At 47.1% G+C, this 13,968-nt stretch overlaps 1 protein-coding gene across 1 annotated transcript in view; it reads left to right on the top strand.

The window, feature by feature from the left end:
- STAC2 (SH3 and cysteine rich domain 2) overlaps positions 1–13,968 on the top strand; it is a 74,049-nt gene that overhangs the window by 31,714 nt on the left and 28,367 nt on the right. Inside the window, exon 2 of the mRNA XM_083147180.1 lies at positions 13,318–13,621. Coding sequence (XP_083003306.1) covers positions 13,318–13,621 — 304 coding nt within the window. The remainder of the gene's footprint in view (positions 1–13,317; positions 13,622–13,968) is intronic.

Raw genomic sequence — 13,968 nt, 5'->3', positions numbered from 1 at the left:
TTGTGCTTGAACAATGCCACATCCGTCAGTCACACCGCCAGCCACACTACTTCAGGAGCTGCTACACTTTAGAACAGGCGGCTCCACCTCCCACCTCCCTCCCAGTAAGTAAACTGCTGCTCCCTGAACCCACTGTGGCAACAGTTATTACAAATAAAAAAGGAAGAAAAAAGTTAATCACAATTCTAAAGGGTGCAGGGAGATTGCCTTTGCACCCCTTTCCCCCAAGCCATCAGGCCCCATAACAGATGCATCCCCTGCACCCTCTAGAGTAAGAGGGCCGGCCATGCCTGTCTATTAATGTTCCCTCCCTTCCATCCATCTATCTATGCCCCCTCCTGTTTGTCCCTCAATGCTCCCTTCCATCCATCTGTTTATGACACCTCCCATCCTCTCATTTATGCCCCCATATGGTCATCTGTCCATCAATTCCCCCAATGACTGACTATCCCCTATATGGAGCTCTGTCTGTATGTCCATGCCCCTGTCCGTCCTTCGTTCATTTATGCTTTTTCCTGTCCATTCATCTATACCCACATATGGTGCTCTATCCATCTGTTTATCTGTCTATGCCCCTCGCGTCCCTACATCCTTCTATGCCCCTCCCACCTATCTGTGCCCCTCCCACTGTCCCCTTTCCATTTTTTTAAATTACTGATGCCACGCTGTGTTTAAGGCCTGGCAGTTTACTGAATGGGAGTGAGGCGGGCTGCTTGTTCTAGAGAATCCAAAAGTGTAGCTGCACCTGCAGTAGAGCCATATATCTATGCTCCTCATGTCTGTCCATTTATGCTCTTCCCATCTACTGTATGTCCCACCCTTGGTCCACCTGTGCCCCCTCCTCTCTGTCCGTATGTCCGTCTGACCATCTGTCCGTCAATGCTGCCAACATATCCATATGGTGTTCTGTCTGTACTGTATACCTGTCTGCCTATGCCCCTGTCCGTCCATGTTCCCCCATCCATCTACACATCTATGCCTCCACCATCTCCTGTACTGTAGTCATGTAGTGTCTCTCCTGCCTGCTGGGTGCCAGACGGCTCCCTGACAGCCAGGATTCCGACAGTCAGTACTCCGATGTCGGAATCCCGACTGCTCCCTCGTGGGGGTCCACGACCCCCATAGAGGGAGAATAAAATAGGTGGCGAGCGCAGCGTGGCGAGCACAGCGAGCCCGCAAGGGGCTTCATCTCCACGCTGTGCAGTCGGGATTCCGACGTCTGACTAATGTCTGTCGGAATCCCGACTGTCGGAGTATTATACCACACCCTGCCTGCTTACCTTCTCCCTCTCTCTCTCCCCAACACTTTCTTACTCTGTCTTTTTCCAAGAAAACCCTCTCTATGTCCCCCTCCTTTGATATAGATCCTTTGATATAGATCACACAAAGTTCTAGTTAAGCCCCTGGTGTGCAGGGCCGGTGCTAGGGTGTCTGTCGCCCCCCTGCAAACTGAAATTTGCGCCCTCCCTTCCATAGCCCATAAAGGGACAACTCATGCTTCAAAAAAGGTGCAGCCTACCATTTTCAATTCATGGCGGACATCAGACCGGGAAAGTGACACAGGGAAGATCACATTCACCATCACAGGACAGTCACTGGTCACTACTTTTTACTTTCCTGATCTAACGTCTGGCGTGAATTAAAACCGCACGAGAGGACTCACCGCCAGAGGGAAATCCGAAAATGTACACCTTTAAATCCTATTTTCACCCAGGTAAGGGTGAGCTTTACCTTACTTAAGATACTGTATATGTGAATATATGTTTAGCATCCAGGCAGCACTGGTCTACACTATGGGCGGTATTCAATGAGCATTTTGGCGATGTGCAGCAAATCCTGTTTAGGATTCGCTGCACATTCGCCACTGCTCGCCACGTTCCGGAGCCTCGCCGGCTCCAGTATTCAATGAGTCAGGGGCTCGCTGCCCCTGACCGGTGAATTTTAACTCCTGCGGCGATGCCGCAGGGAGCCTGAGGACGGCGGCAGGCAGGGAGATGGAAGTCTCCCTGCCTGCCCCAGAACGTTGTGGGGGGGAGGTGGGCTCCCCCGGTGCCAAGCAGCACAGGCTGCCCCCCGGGGGTGCCAGCAGGGGACCGGGTATATTCACTACACCCGATCGTGCATATGTAATGATCGGGTGCAGTGATTATATGAATATCTAATGAGCGGCTCGGCTCCGGCCCCCTGCTGGCTGGTCTGTGTAAAAAAAATATATAGATATTTTTTTAATTCAATATATATTCATGTGCTTACAGTACATGAATAAAAATAGCATGCCCCTCCTCAGAATAAAATTCCTGATTTTTTGACACCAAGGGGGAAATTTACTAAAGGACATTTGTAAAAAATAGGTGTATTTGTATTCAGAAATTTACTTATTTTTGACATTTACTATCCCGAAAATACGGCAATTCGTATTCGTATTGATAGCACATCAATACGAATACAAATTGCCATATTTTCGGGATAGTAAATGTCAAAAATAAGTATATTTCTGGATACAAATACACCTATTTTTTTTACAAATTTCCTTTAGTAAATTTCCCCCCAAATGTAAAAAACAAAACACTTTATTTTAAAAGTTCACATTCCACTTCACCATAAAAAGATAGTGATTGCTACTCGGTGAAGCATGGCGATAAAAACCTTGAAATATATTCACCATCTGGTCAGTGAATAGGGTGATTCACCGCTTTAGTCAAAAATTCGCCTTACAGCACAAAATCGCCATAAAAACATGGCGAATCAGCCTCATTGAATACCGCCCTATAACATGTTCCTGTTTTCCCATTTTTAAGGAAAAATAAGTGAGCGCTATAAGGGAGTTCATCAGATAGATAATTAAATAGACAGACAGACAGAGATAGATATAGACAGACAGATATAGATATTAGACACAGATATATATAGATAAAGACATTCTAATATCTATCTGTCTCTATCTAATATCTATGTCTGACTGAGGGCGGGATGCTATATAGCAGAAATGCGGTAAAAACCCCGTTTTCGGGGTTTCTACCGCATTTCTATATGCTATATGGCGCCTCCGCAGTGTCAGCGCTGCGGAGGGAATCGCCAGCTAAAGCTGGCGAATCCCTGCAGAAGCCTATGGGCTTCTTACCGCAGCGCTGTTTGAGGGATCCGTCACGGATCCCTCCCAGCGTGCCCTGCGGCCGGCGCCGGGGTCTGCGCATGCGCAGATGGACTCCCGGGTCACAGACCCGGAAGTCCAGCGCCGGCACCGCATCGCAAGGGACAGCTCTTACCGCAAGAGCTGTCCCTTGCATGAATAACGGCATATGTTATAGCATATGCCGTTATTAAAAATGCGATGTCCGGCAAAGGGGGGCCGCGGATGTTATAACATCCCGCCCATACAGAGATAGATAGATAGATAGATAGATAGATAGATAGATAGATAGATACAGACAGGCAGGTATAGATAGCTATTAGACAGACAGACAGAGATAGATATTAGACAGACAGACAGATATAGATAGATATAGACAGACAGAGATAGATATAGATAGGTAGAGAGAGAGACACACACACATAAAAACACTCACTATTCAGCTCCTCTGTAGGGATGGCCATTCACCCAATGATGATTCAAAATCATTGATGGTTCATGGCCGATGTCGAATACTTTTACAGCAAAACAATGTTTTTCTTTTTTTTAAAGTGCCAGGACAGGAAGCATAGCTCCGCCCCCCGACACCTACGAAGCCCCGCCCCCGTGTTTTAATTGGCCCACAGGCCAATCAATCAAACACAATGGAAGACCATCAATATGTAAAAATATTGATGGTCATCCATTGCATAGTTTAGCACTATCGATGGCCAGTTGCAGAATTGCCATCGATGGCAATGGTAATGATGGCCATCCCTACACCTCTGTAGGGTCCAGTGCCATCTTTCTCCAAAGATAATGGCACGGCATAGCTCCACAGCACACTGGGATCAGCTGGGGGCATCTAGAGGCTCCTGGCAGTACTGCAGTTAGAAGTAACTCCTGAGCCGTCCTCTGCAAATCACTCTCCTCTGTCTCCCCCGACCATCACCCTTCCCGCAGCGCTAATGAGTGCTTCATGTTGCCGGCGCCTCTGTCTGTCATGCAGTGTGACAGACAGCGGCAGCCAGCAGTAGCAGGGTGCAGAGCAGGGAGAGCGCCTCTACTGGCCGGCGCCTCCCTGCTTCGCATCCCTCGCTGAGCGGGTTCTGCCGGCCCTGCTCACAGGGAATAGACCCCATGTCATAGAACTACTACATAGTTATTACCCATGAGTAAGGGTACATTTCCATATTAGCTGGAGGTGGAATAAAAAAACAAAACACCAATATATATCTACAATACATCATTACATCCTTTCTGATAATGAATTCTGAGAGTACATATATTAGATATTTGGGTTGGTTTTACATGGCCATCATGAGGTTCACCTAGCCTGGGGCTACTGTCCGCTTCAGGGGCAGGGCTGTCTATCCATGTCACTAGGCCCCACCACTGTCACAACAAAATGCCACAATTCATGGGTCAGTGGAAATTGGGGAAGGGAAACAATTCCACAATATGTGCCATTTTAGGTTTCTACTTCCTATGGATTACCACCATGTTTCTGCCCATGTCTATTTCATATTTTTAACTGTAATCTATACTTAAAATGACCACACTGTGATTCATGCTTTAGTATCCATGCAGGGCCGGTGCTAGGGTGTCCGGCGCCCTCCTGCAAACCATACATTTTGCGCCCTTTTGAGCGGTTTGCTACACAGTGAAACACTTGCTCAGTATCGGCTGCACCCTGGTTGCGCAGCCTAGCTGTGAAGCCAGAAGCAGGCCTGCCATGTTTTGGGTTATGTGTGATGTCATCCAGCCGTCGAAGCCCTCCCCCAAAATGCATGCATTGTCTCAACCATTCGCATGAAATCTTGAAGCGATGCCCCAACAACAGGCCATTGGGCCCCGTTGCCTTCCACAGTCCCCGCTGCCTATGGCCTGTTGCCGGGTTTTCACTTCAGCATTTCATGCAACCCCCCATCACCACCCACCCTCCACGCCGCAAATGGCCTGTTGCGGGGGCATCACTTCAACATTTCATGCGAACGGTCGAGACAATGCAGGCATGTCAGGGGGAGGGCTTCGACGGCTGGATGACATCACACACAACCCAACACATGGACGGCCTGCGTCTGGCTTCACAGCTACTGTAGGCTGCTCAGCCAGGGTGCAGCCGATACTGCGCAAACGTTTCAGTTTTGTGTAGCAAACCGCTCACATCTCAGTGCTGTGTCCGCAAAATGTTGTAGGCACCAAAGGTGCCCATACACGCTGCGAGAATCGCATACATTATGGGCTAGATCGCATCCCATCGCACGGCATGCATGTAATGTGTGTGCGATGCGATCCAAAAGCAGTACAAAAAGTATGTGCAGCACATATTTTTTGTACTGTGCGATGCCCGCAGGAGCGCACATCGCATCGCACGCAGCTATCGCAGCGTGTATGACCACCTTTAGGCACATAACTACGGTTGCCTTCTCATGCATCATCGATTCCTGGAGCCCCCCCCCCAAAATCCCTACAGTGGGCAGAGCTTAACTCAGTAAGAGGGAGGAGCTGTGATTGCGACTCGCGATCAGATAAAAAAAAAAACTTAAAACATTTGCGGAGCCAAAATTCACATTCTGACACACGGATCCCCGCCCACAACAAGCAATGTTCATGTATGTTTTCAAGCCCTAATTACAATCTGGTGTGCAGTCAGACAGTGTTCCATGAACATTAGCCACCAACATTTGTGTCAAAATATGTGTAGTTGTTAACTGCTTGTTGGATGATTAGCAGTAACATAAAATAACTTTGCAGAGATGAAGCTAAATTAAATTAGACCAATTATGATGCCATTGTATTACTAAATTGTAGAACACAAGATTACTATTATGAAGTTATGAGTACTTACTGTACATACAGTACTCTTGATTGTGGTGGGGCATCAGGTGTGACAGCAGGCCAGAGAGTTGTCACAGCAGGTCGGACAGTCACGGTCCGCGCTACCCAGCGGTCACTCAGTCATGACAGTCATCTCATCTCCTCAGACCATCACCAGACCCGATCATCATAGCTGGGCTGGCTGCAGTGCAGAGGCAGCCTGCAGACAAGGACTCACGAGATGATGACATCATCATCATCTCGCGATAATGTCTGTAGCTCTGCAGCGGCAGTGATATGATGCACGCCGCTACTGCCTCTCAGGCTGATTGATAACCTTTCCCCTCACAGTGACCCGATGACACCCCCGGCCCTGCTGCGACCCAGAGATTGCCCGCAGGCTGAAGGGCACCCAGCGATGACTCGCACACCCCCGGCCCCGCCGAGACTTTGAGCTTACACCGCAGCAGTCAGGCTGGGCAGCAGCAGTGCCACAGTGCAGATGCTATCCAGGCTGTGTTGAGTGTGTGCACAGTGCTCTCGCGCCGAAGGGAGCAGGCATACTTGCCTACTTTTGAAAACTAGTTTCAGGGAGATTGTCTGCCACATGCAAACGTGCCATACTGAGCGCGGCACGCCGTGTCATGCTTTACTAAAAGGGTGTGTCTAGCTTCATCCATGGGCATTTCTATGCCTCTCTGGGGTGTGCCCTGCTGGGTTCAGTATCTGTGTGGTTGCCAGTGAAAGGGTACAAACAAGGTAAGGTCATGTAATTTAATTTAATAAAAAAATCACCTTGCCCTAAACTCCACCTCCCATAGCCTAAACCTAACCATTCCCCTCCCACAGCCTTAACCTAACTACCCCTCTCATACTCTAACCCTAACCACCCCTCCCACAGTCATGGGACACAAACTCAAGCGCTGGTGCAGTTAGTGGCCAGATAATATAGTTTTGCCAGAGCTGGTTTTATGGCACCTGTGGATTCCTGTAAAAAGAGTGATTGAGAATGGTGTACAATATGTATGCAGACCCACTGGCCCAGGTGCCTAGTGTTGGGTGTAATAAAACAAGCTGCTGCTAAATTCCCTGCAACCATATATATACACATGGTGGGGTGGCAAACAGAGTTGGTCTCTGCATTGGAGAGGGAGGGGGGTTTAACCACTAGATTAAAAGAAAAAGAGCTCTATAGTGTACAATGTGCAGATCTCACTCATGCAGGGAGAAAGGGACCGTTTGCAAACTACTCGCTACTATAAAAGTATATTCAACACTTGTTGGTGCAAGTAGTTTGCAGACAGTCCCTTGCTAACATGGCAGATGGATACTGGATACTCGTATTACTTACTACACGGAAGCAAGGAGCCAGAGATCCACGGTCATCCATCATCCATCCCCGGGCTGCAGATAAGGCTCACAGCAGCCCTGTCATTGTTATCTCCCGTTCTCCTGCTGTGTCAGAGTGGGACTGGCTGCTATTTCATTCCTCCCGACAGCAGCACTAGTTGTTATTACTACTAGCGCTGCTGCTCCTCTGCACTCACTCTGCTCCCCGGCATCACATACATCGCAGAAGCGCGATCTGTGACAGGCTGACAGCACATTACAGTGTGCACTGCCGGAAGTGACCTGCCGCTTGCGGAGCAGCCTCAAAGAGACGGAGCTCCTAGGGTAGGCAAGCCTGGGAGCAGGGAGTTCTTTATACACTGCTGCCGCCCGCCCGCTGTCAGACAGGCGCTGCGGGCGGCATGCAGGACGGAGGCAGTGACAGGGCTGACTGTGGCAGGCGGCAGCTTTAGCAAAGCAGGGAGGGAGACAGCGCCTTTTTGACATGGCGCCTCCCTGCTTTGCAGGAGCTGCTGAGCGGTCAGCGCCGGCCCTGCTGGTGTGTACATTCATGACAATCAATCTGCCCATATTTTGCACAGAATATCCAGATAACCTCATGCTCCTTGTGGGAGGACATATGTAAATTGAGTGTGGTGTGGCAGAAAACAAGTAGTTTATAAAGAACATAAAGTTAAGTGTGCTGCTGGTATCACGGGAGACAAATGGTTACATGCATTGTAGAAAATGATGCTTGTGTATAGTGTCATGTCACTTGAATTAAATGATTGGCTAGGATTATAAACGCGTATTTTAGCCACATATTGGAAAGGGGTGCATCAGATGAACCAACATCAGAACATTTTCAACTGTTATGACGCAAATTAAAAAAAAAAAAAGAAGAAAATTCTAAATTTGACAGAGATGTATTTAAAGCATAGGAGGATAACTTCCCGCTGTGCCCAAGTCTGATCTAAAGTACATGGGGAAAATGACTACATTTTAACCATTTCCATGCTGGATTTATGTGACAGGTACCCTGCAGAACATTGCAGAGGAACTGAATTAAGGTGTTACACATCACTGTAGAAAATTAAAAATAACCTTTGGTTGTGACACATGACTTACCTCACCACCTGTGATCTTGAGTCAAGGCTGAGTAATACTTTGCAGGGCTGTGTCAAATTAATTGCACGTTGTGCATGAGGACCATTGCAAAAATGCTAATTAGCGCACACTGTGACATGCAATTACACAGACAGAGCCCACGCTCTGTCATACACACAAACCTCCTATAGCGATAGAAGGTAATAACTAATAAGGCATAGGCTGTTCTCACCATGCCTCGCATCCAGCCTTAGTCTTGTCTGTTAACTGATTTCCAAAGTGTCAGTACTGACCATTTGTCAGACAGGCGCATTCTTTTGATGATCTTCCTTATACCTCTGCCAAAGTGCTAACGTATTACATTACGGCATATTGTGGCTTGCCTACTTTTTTAGATGTACAAGTCCCAGCATGCTTGGCTAGCCTCTAGGACTTTTGAGATTTGTAGTTCCCAGAGGAGCCTCCAATTAGTTTTGTTTGTCCATCATTCTAGTGATGTTTTTGTTATATTAAGCAATGAAGTCTTCATGAATGACCTTGCAAACATATTTATCTAAAACAGTTTTTAGAAAATCCGGTTAAGTACCTCCACCCCATATGCATGAAGTACCTCTGTCCATATCCAGTGTGTCAGCTTTCCCTACATACAGTAGCTATAAATGACCACTCTGTCTGAGGTCATATTTGGCAATGAACCAGCACTGAAGGTGGGGGTGGGGGGTGTCCGGATAAGGGGTTATTATTACAAACAGAAGAGCTGTGACCCTCATATGACTGGGTGTGGATCATTAGGTCGACCACAGGAAGGTCGACATGCATTAGATAGACCACTGAAGGTCGACAGGCCTTAGGTCGACACACGAGAAAGGTTAACATGACTTTAGGTTGACAGGTTCACTAGGAGGACAAGCATTAAGTCGACATTGGGAAGGTCGACAGTCAAAAGGTTGACATTGTTGTTTTTTTTGCTGAATGTCGACACAGTTGACATGGACACCACCATTCTTCGGGCACGGTGCCTAGCTGTGCTCGGCACACTATTATATTCTCCCTCCACGCCATAATTGATGTTAGGACATGAAATACTACCTGTCGGCACATGTCGGTTTAAAAAAAAAACAAAACATGTGAAAACCCATGTACCCATGTTGACCTTTTGACTGTCGACCTTCCCAAAGTGGACCTAATGCTTGTGTCGACCTAATGACCTTGTCAACCTAAAGCCATGTTGTTGACATTTTTCATGTGTCGACCTTCAGTGGTCAACCTAATGCATGTCGACGTTATGAGTGTCGACCTAGTGACAGTATACCTTATATCAGAAGACATGCAAAATACATGTCATTTTTTAAAAGGTATATTTATATCCCAGCTGAATACATTGACCCTAATGTGCAGCCTGAGGCTACACTGTCAAGTGCAAATCAGGTATGGTGCAGTATATAGAGGGGCCAACTCCATGCAATCACAGCTAGGCTAGCCATCGTTGGCTGTTCGCAAGTTGATTGACAGCCAGAGTGCATTTCTAGGCAGCACCCTGGCATTTTCCAGGATTGCCGCCTAAGAACACAGGCGGCCCTGGTCATCGGCAGCCTCCATCTCCCCACGGCCATCACAGCACTGAGTAAGTCTAGACTTAGCGCTGCGAACAGGGGGGGAAATGGAGCCCGTCGATCAGGTATGAATCAGGCCCAGAGTGTCTCACTTTTCACAAGTCTGTACCTAGTTATGTTGGCAAATGTACACAGTTTTAATAAACCAAAGCCAGAGGGAGAATATAGCCTTACTGGGCCGATAGCAGGGGGTCTGGTCCACCATGTCAAGGTTACTGGCTGCTCTCCTGCTAGGAGCATGTATCACGCCAGTACATATGCAGAGAATCCCTATTCGCTAGTCCCACACATGAACATGAGAAAAGAACAGGGCCCTCACCTCTGGTCCCCATAATGGCAGCACAACTGCAAAGCATGGTAGTTCTGCTATTGCCAAGTTTGCATATGAACAGAAACCTGCAGTGACAAATGCAAACTAAATGATTTCCATGCTAAGTGCAAAGATTCTAAATGGATAAGATGAACTTTCATGAGACATTTAGACTCCTGTCACAATGAGCCCTTAGAGACTTATACATCTCTCCACTAGCCAGGGGTGTAACTTTAAATTTTGTATCCCTCTACCAAAAAAGTTTCTGCTATCCCCACCCCCCACCCATATATCAGGGTTGCTTACCCTCCCGGAATGGCCAGGGGGGCTCCCGGAAAGGTGGGCAACCCTCCCGGATACCAGCAGCACCCTCAAATCTCCCTGGCCACATCAGTAAATTACCACCATTTGAGGCTTTTCAGTGGAGGGGCTAAAGATGCAAATCATGCCATTTAGATCCACCCCTTCTTCAAAGACCCGCTAATTGCGGGATTTGCAGTACTGGGGGGCTTGATGACGTCTACATCAGGCCCCACCCCCGGAAGTGCTGCTGACAGTCTCCTCTGGAGGCTTTAAAATTAGGCATATATATATATATTTTTTTTAATGCTCATTGCAGGCTCACATCTCGCCAGCGCTCCTGGAATCCTTTACTTCTGGGTAGCACTGTATGCACCTCTAACATCTGTCTCATCCAAGGTGGCCACCATGTTTGGTGTGCTGTTTCTAAGCAGATTCCATTCCATGCGGTTTGTATGGAATATGCCGATAAAAACCCTGCGCCACAGCGCTGCCGGCTCCCTCGCCAGGGCTTGGGCTGTTGTGGCATAGTAACACCACCGCTGCTAGCCTAGAAAGGTCTCTTATTTGCAGAGATGTCTCCCAAGAGTGTGAAACAGGCATAGGCATTAACTTTCATAAGATCCTATTTACAGTACAAAAGCAAATTCCTACAGGTATGCCCATATGCAAAATGATTAAATAACTAAGTGACTTTAACTGACGAGCCTATCTATCAAAAAATATTTGCAGCTAAATATAGTACCAAAAATACCCAGGATAGTCACAAATAATAAAGTATCTCTCCACTCATAGGTGCCAATTCTGTGGGTGCTCAAGGGCCCGAGCACCCACGGAAATTGATGAGCACCCACGGACCCAAGTCCCGCTGCTGGGCCGCTGTATTAACTTGCTAATTTGCGGCTACAGCACCCACATCGCTGGACCCGCCACCTAGGAAACAGTATGCTGGGATGGCGGAAGACTAGAGTGTATTCCATCCGCAGTGTAATAGGTGGATGTGAGGCAGGCCAGCCTGTCCGTGCTCTGTGCGTGCTGTGCACATAGCACACACTGACTGAGTAGCTCAGCAGCTGCCCTTCCGCCCATGTAACACCGCACTCCCCCTCCCTCATTGCCGGCACAGGTACTGTGGGGGCATTTATGTACCTGCACTGTGCGGGCATCTATGTATTTGGCACTGTGGGGGCATTTACTGTATGTATTTGGCACTGTGGGGGTATTTATGTATTTGGCACTCTGGGGGCATTTATGTATTTGGCACTGCTACCATAATTTGAATATGGGACAACTGTACTGGGTAATATAAATTGGTATTATTTTGTGACCACACCCCTTCCCCATGAAGCCACTCCCCTATATTTTTGTCTTAAGCACCCACCAGCAAAATCATAAATCAGCACCTATGTCTCCACTGTATGAAGCAGGAATCACAGCAGATATCTTCAATACCTGCTGTGATCCCTCCATTGCTGCCCATATATATATGTTTCCATAGAGGATGCAATGCTGCCTGAATTACCAATATCTAGAATGCAAAGCATTCCCAATATTGGTCCCCGCAACCTATGGGCTACAGATCGGAGATGTCGCTTTGGCAGAGTTCCCCAGGAACCCTCCACCGGAAGTGGCCGCTGTGCAGTGTGGATCTACTGACCACGCATGTGCAGAACACCCAGCAGTCCTCACAGCACATAGCAGGTACGGGCTTCTTTTTAAACCCCTGTCCCTGCAGATTCTCATTAATACATCAGCACGATGAGATCACAGATTGCAGTGCGATCTGGGACAGTAAGATTGCGCCCAGATCTCATTGATTACGCAATTCTTAATAAAAATTTGCCCCTTTATTTTTAACATTAACTACAGTTTTGCTGTTTGAAATAATTAGATTTTACTTCAGATTTGTACTAATCCTATATAATTAAAGGCTGAAGCTACTTCTCATTTCTCTGGGGGGAATTTAAGTGTTTTGCTTGCTGGTGGCCACAAGATGGTGTCTGATAGAACAATTCAAGTGTTGCTCTGTTCAGCCGCACACGTCATCCACCAGCGCTGACACTACATTATTTTGTTCTGTCATTTTGACAGGCCAGTAACTAGTATGTAATAATGCTTTATGAAGAACACCTGTGTGTTTCTGTAGTTTTACTGTTGCATGTATCATTTACTTCATTACATATGTCTGCAGTCTGTCATGCTGACCCAACTCTATTTCTCTGTTGTCCGTCTCCCTCTAACCACTGTGAAAGTCATTCCCTCCTGCTACCCACAGCAATCTAATAATTCTCTTTATTCTCCAGCCTGCTCTATTTTCTGATTTCATGTGCTTGATCACAAACTTTTCTTTTTTGTTTATTCTGTCCTTTTCCTTGCTGAAAGTGTCTAATATGGGTGATTTTTGTATCACCACTTTGCCCAGGGCATTGGTCAATCTCCCTATACCCACTCTGTAGCATGTCACCAGTCCGCAGGGCCTGTCACTTCCCATCTGAACATTTGCTTGTCCTGAGTGCTCTGTGACCCCCCGAGAGGCTGAATTCCAATGTCACATTGTCTCACAATACAATCTGAAGAGGGGGGATTGTCTAATGAGTTCCTCATTCTCCTCTAGTCTTGCTCTTCATCGGAATAGCATTCTTCTCCTCTCTGCATATTCTGTCACACCACATATTTTTCCTTTTGCTTAGTGTGCCCTGATCTCACAAAATCTTCCCTTTCTTCTTCAGCTGCAGCGCTTTCGACGTTCTATCTCTCTAAAGACCATTCTTCGGAGTAAAAGCGTTGAGAACTTCTTCCAGAAGCCAATCAGTGAAGCAAAGATTCCTTCTGATGTCCTCCTAAGCCCACCTGTACCACCCCCACCTCCTTCTCCCCCACCTGTCCCAACCGAGCTCCCTCTACAAGCGGACCAGTCCCCTCACCCAAACCACAAGCCCCTGTCTTTGCTACAGCCAGTCCGTACTCACAGCTTCCATGACCATGTCTTCAAGAAGCAGTGTCCCTGCCACCTATGCCACCATATTATTGTTGGTGAGTGACAACTGACAAAGTTTTAAAATATAATTTTCTTACATTCAATTCACTGAATATTTCATAGTTGTCCACTTGATGACAAGGCATTGTAGTAAAGACATCCCCAGCTAGATGGAACACAAAAGAATATAAAAGACTAGTCATGCGCTAATTATAATCGGGTGCACACATGTTCAAACACGAATTATCATACCGTATGAAGTCATTAATAATGAGGTGATTTCTAGAATCGTTACCAGCAGTGATGGAAAGCGCTACGGTGCAGAGTTGACGAAGGAGGTGAAAGTCATCCACCTCAAAACACTGAGGGTATTTTTATTTGTGTTTTCTATGTGATCACAATA

This window comes from Crinia signifera, chromosome 6, assembly GCF_055691185.1.
Source record: "Crinia signifera chromosome 6, ASM5569118v1, whole genome shotgun sequence".
NCBI lineage: Eukaryota > Metazoa > Chordata > Amphibia > Anura > Myobatrachidae > Crinia > Crinia signifera.
The sequence above is the reverse complement of the archived record's forward strand: the minus strand, read 5'-3'. Positions and strand labels throughout refer to the sequence as shown.